The sequence below is a fragment of the Protopterus annectens genome, chromosome 4.part0, assembly GCF_019279795.1.
Source record: "Protopterus annectens isolate FY-2018-M chromosome 4.part0, PAN1.0, whole genome shotgun sequence".
Taxonomy (NCBI): Eukaryota; Metazoa; Chordata; order Ceratodontiformes; family Protopteridae; genus Protopterus; species Protopterus annectens.
In genome coordinates this window covers 930481188-930502194 of record NC_056733.1, presented here as the reverse complement: position 1 = coordinate 930502194, position 21007 = coordinate 930481188, and the positions used below count along the sequence as shown (strand labels likewise).

General features: G+C 41.4%; 1 protein-coding gene across 1 annotated transcript in view; it reads right to left on the bottom strand.

Annotated features, from left to right (window-relative positions):
* KNTC1 (kinetochore associated 1) overlaps positions 1 to 21007 on the bottom strand; it is a 3090908-nt gene that overhangs the window by 2554168 nt on the left and 515733 nt on the right. Inside the window, exons 14-16 of the mRNA XM_044068909.1 lie at positions 5632 to 5675; positions 4625 to 4687; positions 4442 to 4517 (exon numbers count right to left, since the gene is read on the bottom strand). Coding sequence (XP_043924844.1) covers positions 4442 to 4517; positions 4625 to 4687; positions 5632 to 5675 — 183 coding nt within the window. The remainder of the gene's footprint in view (positions 1 to 4441; positions 4518 to 4624; positions 4688 to 5631; positions 5676 to 21007) is intronic.

Here is a 21007-nt window from a genome sequence, read left to right as displayed (position 1 = left end):
ACAAAATTGAGGTCCCAGGCTGGAATTGGGGCTCTCCTGAGTGGTCTTAAGTTTTTGGCTCCTCTGAGGAACTGCTTGAGCAGTGGGTGAAAAAAGAGGGATGGATCTGTGTTCTAATCTTTTCCATTTTTCAGCATAAGATTTTCTAGTACTAGGCCTCCTTGCCTCCAAAATGGCATCCAACACTTGTTTACTGAGGGATGGTAATGGAGAAATTAGGTAATTAGCTAGGCTGCCAGGTTTGGGTTTGAAGCTGGGGTGCAGAATCTGGCTCTCTTGCTGAGACAGCAGGGTAGGGGTCTGCGGTAAGGCCATGGGGCCAGCTGTGACACACTGTGCAAGAGTGGGTACCAGTGTTGGCATGGCCAGTCTGGTGCAATCAGTATCATCCTTGGTTTGTCCTGTTTGATCTTTAGTAGTACTTTGGAGAGAAGAGGCAGAGGAGGAAAGGCATAAACTGATAGATTTTTCCAGCTAAAGGACAGAGCATCCACTTTCCAAGCTTGTTTGTGGGGAGTCCTTGTGCAGAATTTGTCCAATTGGTAGTTCTGGGGGGAGGCAAACAGGTCTATATCTGGGATCCCCCATTTGTTGACTAACATGTTGAAAATCTTTGGTTCCAGTTTCCACTCATGTGGGTCCATGAGATTTCTGCTTAGTTCGTCTGCCACTGTATTTAGTTTTCCTGGCAGGAATTGAGCCTGTAGATGCACTTGGTAGCTCAAGGCTGTGTTCCACAGAGCCATGGCTAGTCCGCAGAAGGAGTAAGAATGGGTACCTCCCTACTTATGTACCACATAATAGTGGGGTTGTCCGTCTTTACTATTAATTGTCCTGGAAGAATGTGGTCCTTGAAGGCTGTCAGAGCATTTTGTACAGCTAACATTTCTTTTGGATTGATATGCAGGTGCATTTGACTTGGGTTCCATTTGCCCTGAATGCACTTCCCTGCCAGGTGAGCCTCCCATACATAAGATGATGCATCTCTTGTTAGGGTTTGGGCGGTAGGAGGTAGAGTGAATGGTAGTCCCTTGTTTTGGTGGCAGGCCTCTGCCCACCAAAGGAATTCTAACTGTAGGCAAGGTATGATAGGAATCATCGCTTCTAGATCCTGAGAATGTTGACACCATAGGCTTTTTAGATACCATTGTAGTTTCCTCATATGCAGTCTTGCATATGGAATTAATAGTAGAATGCACGAGGCCATGAACCCCAAGGCCTGCAGTATTTGCCTTGCAGATAGCAGGGTTTTTGTGGCCACTAGTTTGAAGTACGTTGTCAAATGAATTTGTTTCTCCGGCGTGAGGAAAGTCATCTGGGAAGTTGTGTTCAAGCTTGCTCCCAGGAATATAATTTGTTTTCGTTTATGGTGCACCCCAGACAAGTTAACACCTTTTGTACAAATGGCAGATGATTCAGAAGTATGTCCTGGCTTTCTGCCTGAATTAGACAATCGTCCAGGTATAGGTATATTTGAATATTTCTTTGCCTGCAAAATGCATTGACTGGAGCTAGGCACTTTGTGAATACCCTGGGCGCAGTAGATAAGCCAAAGGGCAGTGCAGATAACTGATAGTGCATGCAGCCTGCTTTGAAGCGTAGGTATTTTCTGCAAGATTCCCTGACTGGGATGTGCAGGTAAGCTTCCTTTAAATCCAGTGTTGCCAACCAGGCATCTTTGCCTATCATGGGAAGCAACTGGTGAAGAGTTAGCATCTTGAATTTTGGAATCACCAAAAAGGTGTTTAAGGTAGACAGGTCCAGGATAGGACACCATGAGTTGTCTTTTCTGGGTACCAGGAAAAGTCTTGAGTAGAAACCTTGTCCCTTTTCCTCTTCTGGTACAGTCAGAATAGCCTTTAATCTTAAGAGAGAGAGCACTTGCTTTTGAGCCTCTGCCCACTGATTTGGGGGTAGATCTGGCCAAACGTTTGGGGTTGGTAACATGTGGAAGTGAAATCTGTATCCTTGGGAAACTAGGTTTAAAATCCATTTGTCCTGGGTAATGAGTTCCCAGTGTTTTACTTGAAGAGCAATCGTTCCCCCTAAAGGAGCAGTCAGTTGAGAAGTGCTTGGAAGTTTTAAAGTTAAGTCACTGAGACAGCTTACCATAGGGGGGAGTCTTACTACTCCCTGATTTGGAAGTGGGAGCCCCCCCACTGCTTAGTCCTGTGCATACCTTGGGACTGAAGCCTGGGTGTTCTGCTGGTTCTGGGTTTGAACTGAGAAGGCCTGGAAGAGGCAGGAAATGACCAATTTTTTGAGGGCCAATGCCTACTAAATCTAGATTTAGCTTTTTCCTCCATCTTTTTAAGAACTTCTTATGCTTTGCTGCCAAACAGGCTGTCCTGATTTAAGGGAGCATCCAGCAATTTAGTTTTAACACGATCTGGCAAAGATTGCTCCTTAAGCAAAGCATGCCTTCTAAGTACAGACCCGGTAACAGCAGCCCTGCAAGATGCCTCTAGTGAATCAAAACCACATTGCAAAGTATGTTTTCCAACCTGTTCAGCAGAATGCATTAAATCCTGTAAATCCTTATTATTCAGCACAATCAGGAATCAACACCATTTTCTGTTTAAGCAATCCAATAATATGCTGCTGATACTTTAACATATGAAGCTGGCAATTTAAGGCCCTGATGGCCAAGGTTGCAGAGGTGTATACCTTCTTATCCCCATCTATCCAGGGTCATGGAATCTCTATCAGAGGGGGTGGGATTTTTGGCAGTAGTAGCCTTAATGCCCTTGGGTCCCTGTGAAATGGTCTCAGGATCCACCGTAGGATTTTTAAAAAGGAACCTGTGAGAATCAGGAACCCTGTAATATCCATCAGGTTTTCTGGGAGCAGGAGGTAAACAGTCAGGGGCCAAGCTAGATTCCAAAAAGGCATTGTCAACAATGTCCAGCACAGGCCTGTGTTGGGGCAGGAGTAAAAAATCTCTAAGCCTCTTTTTAGAATCAGAGTAATCCTGGCTTTCCCAGTGAAAATGCTCCCCGAGAGTATGCAAGGTTTCAGCAAAAGAAAAATCCTCTGGGGAGAAGCACAGGGAATAGAGTCCTCTGCATCAGAATCCTCATAGGTAGATAAAGGCAAATCCTGATCATCAGAGAAGACAGAAATTTCAGAATCCTGGTCAGATGTATCATAAGCAAATTCAGTCCTAGGTCTCTTAGAAGGGGGAAGGTTGGCTTCCTCTGATTAAAGTAATAAGGTCTTCAGCCATTCTTATCATTTGTTTTTTAGGCATAGAGGCCTGACCATGTGGTCTGGGCGTTGGTTTCCTAGGCATGGTTAGAGTTTTAGGCCTAGAAGAAGAAGAAGATGGCATTGGTTTAATATGCAAGTCAGTAGGCCTGAATACACCCTCAGAAGCCGGTGCATGCACAGCGGCTCCAGACCCATCCAAGGTAGAGACATCCGCAGGTTCCACAATTGAAGAATCTCGCGGCATACCGGACTCCGAATGGTTCTCGATAGAGGCCTGCGAATCTGAAGTAGCGGGTATCAGGGACTGCGAAAGTACCTCACTGAGTATCAGCGAACTGGCGACTAGCTTAGGAGAAGCGTCGTCAGCAGCTTTGGACCTAGGCGGCCTGTCGCTGTCTTTATCTTTGCGTTTTTTCGGAATGTCGGTAGTCAGGTGGCTTACCAGAGACATATCTGGATAATTCAACCAAGTACCAAAATATTTAGAAGCAAAAATGTACCTATGACAAACAGTTCGTGGTTTAAATAAGGCACAAAACCGACAGCAAGGTACATCGTGGTCAGGACCTAGGCAAGGAATACAGTACGAATGAAAATCTTTATGAGGTATTTGCTTTCCACAAGAAATACAATTATTGACTTTTACTGACATCGGTTTAGAGCAAGAAAAAGTTTCCCCAACAGGGTACTTGGCTTTAGTTGAAGACTTAGGTTCTGAAACTCGAAAATGAAAATTTCAGGAGTTGGCCGACCAGCACTTGCGAACTGCTTTGGCTTCGGGCAACGCACGGCAAGAAAGACTGGGGTAATGGCGTTGGCTGCATGCTTTATACCCCTGACTACCTGAAGTCACGAAAGATGAGACAGCAACCGACGCAAGACAAAAGACTTGGATAATCAGGCCGACTGAGGGCTATTGCAAGCAGATAACCCAAATGTGATGACTGCAACAATGAAACACGAAGAAAATCACCCTCCTGGTTGCCTGTAAAATACCCCCATGACTCTGTTCATACAGAGAGAATGCACAAGTTCAATTCCACTAGGAAGTTATAATAGTCAGCAGGAAAAGGGGATAACATGACCAAGAAAAATGAATTAGTAAAATGTTATGTACCTCTACATCAAGTGCAAAATGAGTACAAGAAAAATGAATTAGTAAAATGTTATGTACCTCTACATCAAGTCCAAAGTGAATACAAGAAAAATGAATTAATAAAATGTTATGTACCTCTACATCAAGTCCAAAGTGAATAGCAAAAGCTTCTGCTTCTTTAAACTTGCGTTTGTGAAGTAAACGGCTGAGCCTGAAAGAATTTCAAAAAAAAGTTTCACAAATGAAGTAAAACACAATCTCATTCTTAAAACAGAAAGTACAAGGTGCTGAAATTAAATTAGCTACAGCTTTTATTACCTGTTTTCTGGTAGAGCTTCAGTCAGACATCTCATAACCACCATAGAGACTACACCATTAGACCTGTGAAAGATACTGGTTTAAAAATGCTGGCAATTCAACTAGTTATTGCAGTACTTTATTTCTACTAATGTTTATTTAATTTATTGCATTTGTTAACCGGGAAAGTCCACTGGGCCTTGAAAGAGCCCATTTTCAGTGGATGCCCGGGGAGAAAAGCTGCACAAGGTTGCATAACAGTATACAACAATTTACATCACTAGTAAGCACTGATATACAACAATTTACATCAGTATTAAGCATTAACACAGGAACATAGAGCAATGAATATTGACATGATTTCTACATTTTGACAGATTATACAGATACATTAAGCCATCAGGTTTACATTCAGGAATAGTAAAAAAATGGTATAGTTGACGTATGTATCCATTTAGACTAGATGCTTACATAGGCTACAGGAGAGAGGGAGTCCAAGTGACAGTTCCAGAGATGGGATTAGTTGTTTTGGAAGGTAGGGTGCAGGCGCATAGCCAGAGAGAAGAGAGGTGTAGTTTTAGTGACTTTTTGAAAGCTGCATGAGTATTGATAGTTGTGATATTGGTGGGGAGATTATTCCATAACTTGGAAACAGTGTGGGAGTACAGCATCTTGCCAGCGGCTAGTCTGGATCTGTTAACAGATAGTGACATTTTGTTTTCAGACCTCAGTTGGCATTTAGGATGGTAAGGGTTTATTATGGAGGATAAGGAAGGACAGGATTCTGGTTGGTAGATTATTTTGTGGGTTGTCATTAGATGTATATACTTAAGGTGATGGGGGAATTCTAGCCAGTCGAGCTGGTGTAAAGAGGTACAGTGGTGTGATATTCTTTGTTAAAAGTGATAATTTTACTAACTTTCCGCATTAATTCTTTCTTGTCTGTTATAATCACTGTATTAGAAGAAATCACTAAACATGCAGAACTGCAACAAAGCAATACTGTGCTGGACAGTTTAGAAAATTACCTGCTCCGATCTTCATAGACTCCTTCAAGAAGATAGATAGTATCCTGTATAACATACCAAAAAACAGGCCTTTATCAGGACAAATATCGATTAATTCCAATACCAATCATTTTAAACAGTCACTACCCAGATGTATTTCACTACTCAGTTTATAAGGGAACACAATAAAGGTGTTAAAGTGTCAAGTAAATAAAAATAACCTTATGCAGTGTGCTACCTAAAAGAAAGGCCTACACTTCCAAAACTATGATACCACCATATCCAGGCCGCTAGTGTCCAGTGATTGAGTAAGGACAGCAGTTGCTGCCTTTAATTGAGGTGGGCAAGCTCAGACAATGAATGGGGCTTATCATGCTTTGCTTATCTAATAAAAGCAAAAAAGCAGGCAACGTGTCAGCTAAATCCACAAAGACGAACCACCACTTAGACATATAAAATGATCGCAAGCTTTATTCCAAAAATAAAACTGTATTAAAATGTTAGCGCTTTCGTTTAAATGAATATTAAACTTCAGACAATTTTAAATGTTTCCCTCCATTTTAAATACAGTTCCTTATAGTGACATAATTTCCTCTTAATCAAGTAACATTTCATTGAAAGCAATATTCAGTTTTAAAAAAACACAACAATGCTGCCCCATTCATGCATATAAAAACCTTATTCAACTCTAAATTCATTACAAATTATCTATTTATTTCCTTTGTGAAACACATTTATTTTATCTTACTTCTTTTTAACGCACTAAGCTTCAAGATAGGAGTTACAGAACTCCGTTCATTGATTCCTGGCCAGCTGTCTGCTTCTAACCTTACTTGCCATTCAAGCTCTCTCAATTCTAATAACAAGCCCCATGCTTTTTTATCATCCATTACTACCCTGTCAATAATGATGCAGCTAAATTGGTGCCCTGGATGGTCTTTTACATGCTTTGCCAAGGCATTAGATAAATTAATTTTCTAATGGCATATTCATGCTCATATACACGTTGGGAGAGTTTTCTCTCCGTCTTTACTATGTAAAAAGCTAAACATAATTTGCACTTACTTAAATATACCACTGCCTTACATTCACAACTGTATTTTCCTTTTATCATATATTGTTTCTTATAATAAATTCATTAATTTCTATTTTGTGGCACCATTTACATGCACCACACCTCCTCATGCCATGCAGGACACTTTCACTATAATTCTCTTTATACTGGATTAATTCTTTTACATTTTTTCTCTCCTGTTAACAATACACGGCTTTACACCTAATGTTTATTAACTCTTCTTCATTTAATATGGCCCAGTTTTTTTTCAAAAATCCATTTAAGTAGTCTGAAGTCTTCACTATATGTTATAATCAGTGCTTCTGAGAACTTATTATTGTTTCTCTCAACTACATCTTGCATTGTGTGTAAATCAGAATCATCTATTATTGCTTCTTCTATATCATGTGTCCTCTTTTCACTTAAAATGTTTTCCTTATGTAAAATGGGTTTAAAATGACCTGTGTCTCTTTTGATTCTGACTTCTTCTATGATTTCATCAATGAATTCACCTGGGTATGCCCTAGCACAAAACATAGACCGTAGATTGGTGCATTCTTCAATGAAGTCTTGTTCTTTTGTTATCATCCGGGTAGCTCTAACTACCTGCCCTTTTATCGCCGATCTTTTATGGTGTGCTGGATGGGAACTGTTACAGTGCAATAAACTATTCAAATAAGTTTCCTTCCTGTATATCTGAGCTATATATCTTTTCTCTGTGTTGTCTTTTATGAGTTTAATATCCAAGTATTCCATGAAATCAAGCCTAACTGTCCATGTGAATTTCAAAAAGGTTGTTGTTCCATTAATATACTCCAGAAATTCTTCTAGGATGCTTCTAGGCCCTTTCCAAATTATACTTATATCATCCTGGAATCTGAAATAAGATTTAAGATATTTATGGAACTCAGTACTAAACACATATTTCCTTTCCCAGTATGCCATGATGATATTCGCATATGCTCCCCCACATGGTGATCCCATTGCGATGCCTCTATTTTGCAAACAGTAGTTACCATTAAACACAACATAGTTGTTCAAAACTAATTCAAGCATCTCTACTAATAAATTGGCTTTATCCTGGGGTATGTCATTTGTATGTTACATCTCATTAGTCCATTCAACTCCTATTTCCTGCGGAATGACTGTATATAAGTCAAATACATCAATAGTGACCAAGATGTCTTCCTTGTTATATTCTATGCTATTCATATGTTGTAAGAAGGACCAAGAATCCTTACATATTTGCTCTTCATTTCTCAGAATGTGTTTTAATTCAAAATCAATGTATTTCGCACATGCCGATGTGATGGAATCTCTTTCATCGACTAGTGGTCGCATAGGTGGATTGTCAATAGATTTTTGTTTTTGTAAGTTTATCAACGCAGTTTGTGGTTTTTATCTAATAAAAGCACTTTTGGGCTAACTGAACACGAAGTGATAGCAAAAAAAAAAAAAAAAACACAAATTAATTAAAACATGCAAAGTTTTACAATTCTTTCCTAATGAAGTTAAGGATCTTGCACCAAGAGCTGAAAGTTTCCAGGTTTTAACTTTACATGGATTATATAAATGCTTTTATTATACGCACCCAGATCAATAATACTTCATCCTTACTCAGGTAATTCAGCAATACAACTGCATGCCAACACAACAAAGTATGTGAACTAGGAATAAAAGATCTACTGCCTTGTTGAAAAAAACTTTGCTAGCATGTTTTTAACCAGGTTATCCGTTCAAAGAATGAACCGGACCTTCACAATTATGAACTCCATCAAACCACTAAAAGGGCAATATCCGCACAGCAGGTTATCCAACCTCGCTTATTAAGGGAGGGTATATGTAACAGGTTGTGTATATGTGCGTGCACGCGGCAGTGCGTGGGGGGGGTGAGAACTTCCTACTTCACTACACTCAGGCGTACTTTTTTTCCCCCCAGTTAAACACTCAGTCACCACAGAAAAATGTGATTGCTCATAGCATAATCATCAGATTATTCTTCTTAAATGTAGGAAACATGAGTTCAGGAAAAGTTCAGGACAACTCTTGGGGGGGGGCAGGCGGTATAGAAACAGAACTCAACACTGAACTCTCTGCAAGCAAGGACGATATGGGTCCTCCAGTACAACTTCTATAGAAAAGGTATGTAGCATGTACACATGGTAGAAGCACACCGCCAGGCAGATAACATTGTGCCAGCATGCTAGGAACTCTGCCTCTCCAGAACTTCACCAGCACAGAGAATGGAGGAAGACAACAGAAGAGGAAGGAAAAGGGAAATGAAATTCAGACTAGATAAACAAGACATAAGGTATATGTTAAGGACAACTGATGTTCTCTTTACAGCTGTGTTAAAAATACATTTTTGTATCCGATTAGAGTCCAATTTTCCAAAAATATAATCAAGAGTCACAAGCTAATCTTGGGTGGATACCCTCAAAAGAACATTCCACAGATAATGATAGCTGGACCTGCACATGACGAGCCTTACGAAGGTGACAAGAAAATGCCAAATAGATGGCCATGCATATATTATCAAAGAAATAACTATTAAAAAAAGGTGACACACACATAGCCACCACTCTAGTGGAAAGGTCAGCTGCAGTAAATGGACCTGCAGTATTTATTGTAAGAATTGGCTTGACAATCACTTAAGAGCATAAGAAAAATTTCCATAACCTAGTTTTGGCAAAGAAAACAAAACTTGATACCCTTTAATATGATGTAATTCTACTGATACAGAATCTGAGTTGCCCATTCAATATTCACAAACTGGAGGCTGTACTATGGAGCAGTTAAAGAAAGCAGTTAAGTTCCTAGTCAGACTTGTTTCTTCAGCACCTTGGGCATGAACAAGGGTCTGACATTAGTCAGGCACTCTCTCTGGGAATACAAAATACTGTACTGAGACAGCCTGCAGCTCAGAAACTCTCCTGGAAGAGGTGAAAGTCACCAACAGTGGGTCTTTCACAACAGGAATTCAAATCCTCAGAGGAAGCCAGCTCAGACTGAGTAACAGTGAAACATTCAAAGTCCCACTTGAGAAAGCGTTTTTCTAATTAATTGACGGGTACTCTCAAATTATTTCCTCCCCAACCAGAATTAATAAATCCAGCAAAAAGGAAAGCATCCTAGACTGGATACTCATTAATAAACCTCATCGAGCATACAAAGTAGGGATATTCCCTGACAATCTCAGTGACCATTCCTTAACCTACCTGATCAGGGAAAAAAATGATGTCCCCCATTCTATCACTTATAAAACAATTAGATACAATAAAGACTTTGACCCAGAATTATTCCAAAATGAAATCAAAGCCTGTAATTGGACCCCCCTTAAAAAGTCTACCTCTCACGGAGGCAGTTAACTACTTTAACTCTAAATTTCTAGCAATCCTTGACCACCACGATCCAAAGCGGAACATAAGAATTAGAGCCAAACCTGCCCCTTGGCTGTCCAAAAACACTAGACAAAACATGCTACTCAGAAACAAAGCTTGGGCCAAATGGAGAACTACTAAAAGTACTTCAGATCACCTCACTTATAAACAGTTGAGAAATAGAACAAAACTAGCTATTCTCTTAGACAAGAAACAATTCTACATGAACACACAAACCAAATACCAAAATAACCCACAAAAATTATGGGCAAGTATCAGATTACTTCACCCAGGCCAAACCAAAACTCCAAACCCTACAGGCAGTCAAAGAGAAAATCCTAGACAAGCAGCAAATGCCTTTAATACCTACTTCACAGAAACTATACAAGCCCTAGCTAATCAACTTTCTCCTGATATTACATTCCCTCCAAACACTAACAAGACTTTAGCCCCTATATTTCAATTACAACCTGTCCCCACTCGAGATATCTGTAGACTTGTCCAAAAACTTAAACCTTGCACTCCATCAGCAGACCAGTTACCAGCAGAATATTTGCAGACAGCTGCCAAAGCTATAGCCTACCCAGTTTCCATCCTCATTAACAGAACTATTGCCGAGGGAGAAATCCCTACCATCTGGAAAATCTCACACATCATTCCACGCCATAAAGGAGGGAACTCTAATGACCACTCTAACTATCGCCCGATAGCTCTATTATGCCCATTGGCAAAAATAATGGAAAAATGCATTCAAAAGCAATTATTTAACAATCTAACTCAAAAGAATTTGCTAGCTGATTGCCAACATGGTTTCAGGCCACACCACAGTACTACAACTGCCCTACTGTCTTTCTGCAACTCCATTAACCAAAAAAGAAACATCATCCTCACATCAGCTCGCTTTATAGACCTGTCTAAAGCTTTCGATATGGTTAATCACCAGCTATTAATAAACATTCTTACACAACTCTCATTCGATACTCAGGCTATAAACTGGTTCAGAGCCTATCTTACTAACCGACAGCAAGCAGTCCTATGGGATTAATCAACTATCCTCCCTACTGCCTGTCACCCTAGGAGTCCCTCAGGGCTCTATTTTAGGTCCACTTCTCTTCTCAATTTTCATTAATGACTTACACTTAGCTATTCCGCAAACTACATGTTTACAATATGCTGATGACTCGACAATTTTATGCTCAGCTAAGACCTCATCTGAACTTTTACTAAAACCACAAGAAGCATTTAATAAAGTCGAGTCTTGGTTTCTTCAACGCTGTCTTCTACTTAACCCCAAAAAAACGAAGCTCCTACTATTTTCACCAACCCAAAAGCACATCCTTAGTGATTTCACTGTCCTATCAAAGAATGGTACTCACATACAACCTGACAACAACAAAACTATTAGGGGTTACTATTGACAACCACCTTACTTTCAATGAGCATATCAACAATACCGTAAATATAGTCAACAAAAAAACGGGTGCCCTCTACAGAATTAAGCCATTCCTCACTCCTTTAGCTAAAACAAGTATCGCCCACTCACACTTTATCTCCTCACTTCTATATGCTTCTACTATCTATACTCACCTTTCAAGAAGCAATCTCTCAACTGGTTAAATTTTATAATAGCATTGCTAGATTTGCCACTGGACGACCATTTAGAACACACCATTGCTAGAATCTATCTCAACTAGGCTGGCTTGAATTTCAAAATCTACTTGAGTTTAACCAAATTACATTGGCCCACAAAATACTTAACCAACCAAAGAAGACCCCAAGTCTATCTACCCTTATTACTCCCTGCGCTCCTCAAATAAACTACTTATCTCCTCCAGCAAATCCAACAACAGAGCAAGCGATGCTCTCTTCTCTAATGTAGTTGGGAAAAAAATGGAACCTCCTTCCTCCTGATCTCACCTCTATTTCCTCTCTAACTAACTTCAAACGAAAACTTAAAATATACCTAAAAAAACACTGGCTTTGCCCTAGTTGTAATCCTGACAAACTTCTGCCGTAAGCAATTTATGTTATACCCACTTTTTTTTCTTTTATCTTTCACCTTCAGACTTCTATGTCAGTGAAATCCTTAATAAACGCAGTCTTTGAATTTTATTAGATAATTCGATTTCTCAAAGTCTACTCTTGCTGCTATTTTTTTCCTCACAATATATGAACAAGGGTCTTTTTTATAATATTATAACTCCTAGTTCATCTTTCTTGTCTCTCTTTTTTTTCCTTGCTTTCTACTTATCAAGGTTGGAATAATCTGAGGAAGCGCACTTCGGTGCGTGAAAGCGCTTGTCTATTTGTGTTTTATCAATAAAAGAAGTTCGTACTATGTAATATTGAAGTCTGCTTCGTCCTTCCAGGCTGCTGAATCCTACAGTGTTACTATATTGTAAGGTTGGAATAATGTTAAAAATGTCCTTAGATTTCTCTTATTTTTGTCAATGTTATGCTTAGATGTTTAAGTTAGTATTAACAAATTGTACAAATTGGAGCTCATCTCCCCGGGCCTCTACTGAAAATGGATATTCATCCAGTTGGACTAGGCCGGTTAACAAATGTAAAATAAATAAATAAATAAAATAAATTAAGGGTAGGGGCAGGATCAGATATGGAATGCTCCTTTTAAAGTAGCCTTACAAACCTTGAGGAAGGCGAAGTACAACAAAGTTGGAAACAGCTGTCAAATGGACTGTTAATGAAAAATAATGAAGACCTGAATTAAAAATCTCTTAAAGGTAATCAACAGTAGAGGGAATAGGAGATGAAAAGGGGGGTAGCCCTTTGTGATATGCCTAAGCAGAAATTCAGGTTCATGTGCCTCTGTACATCTGCAAGCAAAATGCTCCTATGAGGAAGATATGATTTGTACTACCCTGCTAGAATGAACCAAGGTTGGCAGTTATTTGCAGAACTGGAGAAGGGGTCCACTTTATGTGCTCGAAGTCCGAGAATATAGAATACAATATTCTCAACACGAGTACACCAAAAGCGCAAAACATTGAAAATGTAAACGGAAATCTCTGTAGGTGGAGATTTCCGTTTACTTCAATGTAGTGCAATCTCGAAGTTGGTATATTTAAGTAGCGGGGTGTGGGGGTGCAGGGGGGCCTGCCCCCCCTGCTTACACTAGTTTATTTTTTTTTGTGTGTGTGTTTTTTTTTTGTGGACTTCGATCGTTTAATAGTTCGATGCATATGGTTCGATCCATATGCATTCCAGATATTAAGCTTTCGAGGTCTTAAAGCAGACCCCTGGAGAAGTAAGACCTTAAGCTTGGCAGAGTGACTAATCATGGGGACCAGACAGAAGGATTGATTGTAGACCCTTGCTGTGACAAAGACATAAGGCCTTTCCCTGCATGTGTGGAGAAAGCAAGGGGAATCCCAGCTGTTGAAGCCAAAATAAGGCTACAAAGAGGACTTCCGCTTTGAGGAGTCTAACCTTCCCCTGTGAGATTCAAACCCTGTACCTTGTGTTTGTAAGGCAAACACCTTAACCATTAGGCCATCCTCCCAACTTGGTGGTGCCAACAGTGTGGTGGTGCTGAGAGCATGCTGTACATTACAACAGAGAGGTGGTGCTGAGAGCACACTGTACATTACAACAGAGAGGTGGTGCTGAGAGCACACTGTACATTACTGTACATTGCAACAGAGTGGAGATGCTGAGAGCAGGCTGTATGTTACAATAGGATGATGCTGAGAGCAGGCTGTACATTACAACAGCATGCGGTGCTGTGAGCAGGCTGTACATTACAACAGCATGTGGTGCTGACAGCAGGCTGTACATTACAACAGCATGTGGTGCTGACAGCAGGCTGTACATTACAACAGCATGTGGTGCTGACAGCAGGCTGTACATTACAACAGCATGTGGTGCTGACAGCAGGCTGTACATTACAGCAACATGGTGGTGCTGAGAGCAGGCTGTACATCACAGTAACATGGTGGTGCTGAGAGCAGGCTGTACATTACAGCAACATGGTGGTGCTGACAGCAGGCTGTACATTACAGCTACATGGTGGTGCTGAGAGCAGGCTGTACATTACAGCTACATGGTGGTGCTGAGAGCAGGCTGTACATTACAGCAACATGGTGGTGCTGAGAGCAGGCTGTCCATTACAACAGCACTGTGGTGCTGAGAGCAGGCTGTACATTACAGCAACATGGTGGTGCTGAGAGCAGGCTGTCCATTACAAGAGCATTGTGGTGCTGAGAGCAGGCTGTACATTATAACAGCATGGTGGTGCTGAGAGCAGGCTATACATTACAACAGCGCAGTGGTGCTGGGAGAAGGCTGTATATTACAACAGCATGCTGGTGCTGTGAGCAGGCTGTACGTTACAACAGCGTGGTAGTGCTGACAGCAGGCTGTATTATTATGACAGTATGGTGGTGCTGACAGCAGGCTGTACGTTACGACAGCGTGGTGGTGCTGAGAGCAGGCTGTATATTACATCAGCACTATTATGCTGAGAGCAATCTGTACATTACAACAGTACAGTGGTGATGAGAGCAGGCTGTAACTTACAACTGCACAGAGGTGGTGAGAGTAGGCTGTACATTACGACAGCATGGTGGTGCTGAGAGTAGGCTGTACAATACGACAGCGTGGTGGTGCTGAAGGCAGGCTGTACATTACAACAGCGTGGTGGACATCTGCAATAAAACTCTACAACAGAACAATAAAAATGGCTTAACAGGACCTAAGAGGAGCAGGTACCCAATTGGAAGCAATCTCTTCTTAGGCTAAATAAGCAAATAAGAGCACTAGTGAAATCTTCCAAAGCAAACTTCAAGTCCAATTTGGCCACATCTACTAGAGACAATCATAAGGCCTTCTTCACATATACCCGTATGCGGTCAAGGACACCACATATACAAACACCATAGATATAGCAAACTTGATGGCTGACAGATTCAGTGAAAATTTCACCCCTCTGTCCCCCCATCAGTAAGTCGGGACATTCCCAGTACCTGCTCTCTCAAAGGCAAAAAATACAGCCTCCATGGTACTTGATAACATCTCAGGCTGTATCCTACATGAACTAAGGAAGGAACTTGCAGCACTATTAGGCGGCCTATTCAACCAAAGCCCGAGTACCAGCTTTGTCTCAGCTGAATGGAGGACAGCCACTGTCATCCCTTTACACAAAGGTGGAGCATCCACCGATCCGGGAAATTATAGCCCCATCAGCCTAACTAGCCTGATCGGCAAGGCCATGGAACGGATTATCATGGACCTCATTAACAAGGACGTTGGCAACCTCCAAACACTCAATCCCACAAAGTTAGGCTTTGTCAAGGGAAGGTCATGTCTTTTAAATTTGGTCGACATTTTTGAGACAATCACCAAAGCCATGGATGAGGGGAAGGCAATGCACACCACCTACCTTGACCTGGCCAAAGCCTTCGACACTATTTCCCATTCGGGCATAATACATAAACTCTCTCAACTAGGCATCAATCCATATGTTACCAGATGGGTAGCTAACTGTCTCACTGATAAAACCCACCAAGTCAAAGTAGGGGAAGCCATCTCAAGCAGTAGACTCGTATCAAATAGTATAATCCAGAGTTTGGTCTTGGAGCCTCTGTTATTTGGGATATACTTTTCTGAGGTGCAGGTTAAGACCAGTGGGCTATGGCTGACCAAGTTTGCAGATGACTGTGCAATGGAAATGTCCAATGTCCTAGCCTCAACCTTCTGTGCATAGGCTGCTAGATTGGAATTAAGTTGGGAGGGTGGCCTAATGGTCAAGGTGTTTGCCTTACAAACACAAGGTGCATGGTTTGAGTCTCACAAGGGATAGTTAGCTTAGTACTAACCTATGAACCTATAACAGAGATGCAAAATAATACCTGTTCCCCAGCTTTAATAATTTCTTAAGTTACTATAGTTTGTTCCCCTAACATTTGTATCAAAACAGTCTGTAAAATGTCTTGAAAAATCAAGCTTCACACATTTACAAAATACATGTTCACAGTTTCCTATCTCTAACTCTTCAGATCTCACAACATTTGCTCCTTACCTTCTGGAAAACTCTTTGAAGTCTACTTTATATAATACCTGCGTAAGCATTTTCATTCAAGTATCCTGAATCATCTGGACTTTGTCACATACTCTGGTTAGCTACAAATCTCTTCTCATTGCCCATTCATAATTTGTCTATTCCCTTTCCCCAATCCATTTAAAGGTCCTCAGATTGATTCTTATAGTTGCTATCTTACATGCATTGTTTACTATCCCTTTTCTGAAGACAGCATCTCTTCTAAGCTCTAATAGAAACTCCACCAGGGCTGGTCTTTCACATAGTATTCCTCTCTCTACTCTCTGCTATCAACCCTGATATGGCAGGCAAATCTAGCCTGCAACTCAAATACCTGCTTAGATTTCTCCCACTCCATTTCCCTCCTGCTGTTTATGCTCCCACTATTTTGGTTCCTTTGCACACTGAAGGGCAGACAAGGAAATAAGGAAATCAGAGCAAAATCCAAAGATGTTCTAGTTGCAGAGAAGGTCAAAGAACAGATTACAGTGGTTTGGGTAAATGTGCAAGAAAGAACAGGACAATCTGGTGAAGCTTTGGAAGAGACAGGAAGAAGGCAAGAGGAAACAAGGGTGCCCGGCAAAGAGCTTCTTCATGTGCCAATAACCACCAGAAAGATCCATACTATACATTAGCGAGCTATAGAAAGCCATCTATAGCCCAAGAATGTCGCAACGTCCATCTACAGGAACTGGAATCAATCAGTATTAAACCCAATACCATCTTTCTAGGTGTTCTATACTATCCCACTACAGACTGGGAAACCTACACCACCACTAGTGCACAATCACAGAGATACCTTGACTTTGTCAGTACAAATGCCCTGGAACAATTAGAGTACCTACTAAAAAAAAATAAGAAATTATGTACTCACCATAATGTTCCATGTTTGCTGTCCATAATCTTGCCTTCATTCTTGCTGGTTGGGTTCGGAACCGAGCATCGGTTCTGACTCGGCCTAATGTTAAAGCTCGACAGATTCTACTGGCTTGAGGCTATACCCTTATCCCATCATTTTTAGGGAAGATAACCCAGATCTTGCCTGCAAATTAATAACACATATGAATTTTAAATACCAAAAATACCAAAGGTAACAGCTATTAGCCTATGCCTCCAGAGCAGAAGGGAAGCAGAGAACACACTTTGCAACCAATAACAATTTCCTCTTGATCCTCCAGGAGCGAAGGTTGGGGGAAAGAGAGTGGGACGCAAAAATGAAGGTGAGATTATGGACAATAAACATGGAACATTATAGTGAGAACATAACTTAATGTTATGTTATCCTATCTGGCCTTCATTCTTGCTGGTTGGGACAGTGTCCCTAGCACCTTCTTTCGTGGGAGGCTCAAGGGAATAAACTCTTCAGAATAGTGGAACCAAAGGACACCCTGCTCCAGGAGGTCACGTCTACTTTGTAATGAGTGATAACGGTATGAGCTCTGACCCACGTGGCTGCAGGACAGATTGAATCCATAGGTAATCTGGCCTGAAAGGCAGCCGAAGTTGACACTGGCTCTTGTTCAGTGGCCTCTAATCTTTCTTGGCAGTTGTCTATGTTGAAAATTATATGCGTGGGTAATATTGTCAAGTAAGCCATTTTGACAAGGTAATTTTTTGATATTGGAGCACCTTTTATGCTGTCTGAGAAGGAAACGAATAACTGGTCAGACTTTCTAAATTCCTTTGTGCTATGCAAATAGAAGCATAATTGTCTGTGTACATCTAATTGGTGTAGGGAACATTCTGCCTTGTTGCCATAGTTTGGAAAGAAACAGGTCAATGGATTGATTTAAATTGCTTTCAGAACATACTTTGGGAAGAAATGAAGGATTTTTTCTAAGCAAGACTCTGCCTTTGTGAAAAACTAAGTAAGGAGGGCATACGGACAGAGCTTGAAGTTTCAAAACCCTCCTAGCTGAAGTAATGGCTACCAGAAAGGCTGTTTTCCAGGTTAGAAATTTTAGTTTTCAAGAGGAAGCCTGTTTGTATGGTGGAAGAATCAGAGTAGTCAGTACCAAATTGAAGTGCCAAGGAGGTGGTGGTTCTCTTATTGGAGGCCTTAGTAAAAATGTACCTCTCAGGAAGGCTTTGCACAATCTGTGACGCATTATTTTTGATCCCATGTCTCCTATGTGGTAGTTAGATATGGCAGCTGATTGTGCTCATATGGTAGCTGCTGCTGCACCTTCATTAAAAATTTCAGCTAAGAATTTTGTAGTAGATTCTTGGAAGCCCAACAAGAAAATATTTTCCATTTGCTAGCATAAAGCTTTCTAGCTGTTGTCTTGTTAGCTGAAACAAGAACATGTCTCACTGCAGGGAATATGTCTGGAAGCCTGGCTAAGATTGGAAGTGAAGCAGCCAAGCTGTCAGTTTGAGGGTCTGGATAGAGGGACAGAGAGTTCCTGACTGATGAGTCGGATCATATGGTACTGGGTCCAAAATCCAAGGCTCTTCTCGGACATGGGGCCATAAGAAAGGAAACCAGATCTGACCAGGCCAGTATGGACAGATGAGTATTAACCTGCAACTCAATGCTTTGGTTTTCTGTAAAGCTTTGGGGATTAAAGGGAATGGTGGAAAGGCACAAAGGAGTCCCAGGGGCCAATCGTGAACAAATGCATCCCTTGGTGACGCCCCTGGTGGGGGAATTAGGTAGCTGCTGCATTTGGTGTTCATGGACGTGGCAAACAAGTCATGGCAAGGCTGGCCCCACTTGCAAAAATTCTGATTCGCAATTTCCTGTTTTAGAGACTATTCGTAAGGCATTCGAATTTCTCTGCTCAATTTGTCCGCTATCACGGTGGATTTCCCTGGAATATGCACTGGAATCAGAAAGCGCTGATAAGAGACTGCCCATTGCCAAGCTCTTAGAGCCTCTCGGCACAGGGGCTAGGATCTGGTTCCGCCTTGTCTGTTGATATACCACAACACTGACATGATGTCTGTCTGTACTGCAATCGTGCCTAGTGAAAGAGAGTTCTGGAATGCCTGCAATGCCAGAAGCACTGCTCTCATCTCTAGGACATTGATGTGCAAGTGGTACTCGTGTTCCTGCCAAGTTCCTTGGATGGTCTTTGCCCCCCCACCATATCTGGGAAGCATCCATGATCACTGTGGCTACTGGTTGGGGGAGAGTGAATGACCTGCCTAGAGTTACCTGCATGGATTGGAGCCACCAGCATAGGTCTTACTTGCAGAAGTGTCTGTAATGAAGATCTTGTGGGACATGGGTAACTCCTGCATGGACCACTGAGCGAAGAGGAGCCACTGTAGGACTCTCATATGTAGACGTGCCAGAGGTACTAATGTTATAGCAGCTGCCATAGTGCCCAAGACCTTTAGAACTGACCTTGCCTGTACTGTCATTTTGTGAGAGAAAGATGGACACTTTATGCCACAGTGTCTGTGCCCTGTCGTGAAGTAATTTTGCTACCATGTCTACTGTGTTTAAGTCTACTGCTATAAACGTAATATGCTGTGATGGCAACAAGGCAGATTTTCCGAAATTTATGGTAATGCCCAGTTCTGAGCAAAGGTGAACGGTGGTGACTCTTACCTTGGTTAGTAGATGCTCGGTGGCGATGGTCAGGTGCCGGCCGTCTAAGTAAGGAAACACCCGGAATCTTAGACGCCTCAAGTAAGCTGTAAAAAGAAGTTATGTACTCACCATAATGTTCCATCTGAGTAGTTATACTTCATTTTTCTGCAACCTGTGGGTATTCAGGATCCATATCGGAATTGAGCCGGCAACTTTTTTTTCTAGCATCTGCTCCAAGCTTCGAGCTCCTCCCCTTACCCATAATGCACTACCATCTCCTACTTTCCCTTATATCGAGTTTGCTGCAACTAAATACATAAGCAACTCAGCCCAATGAACCAAACCTGTATAGACAGGGCAAGTTCCGGGGGACGGAGGGAGGAAATGTTGCAGAAAAATGAAGTACAACTACTCAGATGGAACGTTATGGTGAGTACATAACTTCTTTATCTGAAGTAATTAACTTAATTTTATCTGCAACCTGTTGGACAGAGTCCCCAGCTACTCCAAACCTGGGAGGCCCTTATGAAAGGATATTCCTGAACACCGCAGAGCCAAAGGATGCTCTACCCCTAGAAATCAGATCTAATTTGTAATGGGAAATTAAAGTATGTGAACTGGCCCAGGTCACTGCTGCACAAATGTCGTCCAAAGGAACACTGCACCAAAAGGCAGCAGAAGTCGCCATGGACCTGGTAAAGTGAACTTTAACAATACCAGGAGGACATAAACCTTTTGCTTTGTAGGCATGTGAAATGCAAAGAGTGATCCATCTGGCCAAAGAATCTTTAGAAATAGCTTTTCCCAGAAATGCTTTGGAAAAGGAAACAAACAACTGGTCAGTCTTACGAAATGATTTTGTTCTATGAAGATAAAAATGAAGCGGTCTATGAACATCTAACAAATGAAGTTTGTATTCACCATTATTTTGGAAGTTGGGAAAGAAAACAGGCAGATTAATGGACTGGTTTATGTTTGCTTCAGATGCCACTTTGGGTAAGAAGGAAGGATTAGTACGGAGAGAGACCCTATCCTTGTAGAAGACTAAATACGAAGGCACGGCAGACAGAGCTTGAAGCTCAGAAACCCTCCTAGCAGATGTGATGGCGACTAGGAAAGCGGTCTTCTAGGACAAAAACTTCAAATCCACCGAAGCTGCAGGTTCGAATGGAGGAGCCACCAATGCCTGTAAGACAAAGGACCCAAGGAGGCACTGAATCCTTGACAGGGGGACGCAAAAGAAAAGTACCTTTAAGAAAAGCCTTACACAGCCTAGAGGAGGCTAAGGCAATGTTGTCTTCACCAACATGAAAATTAGAAATGGCTGCCAATTGTACTTTCACTGTGGAGGAACTAGCTCCTTG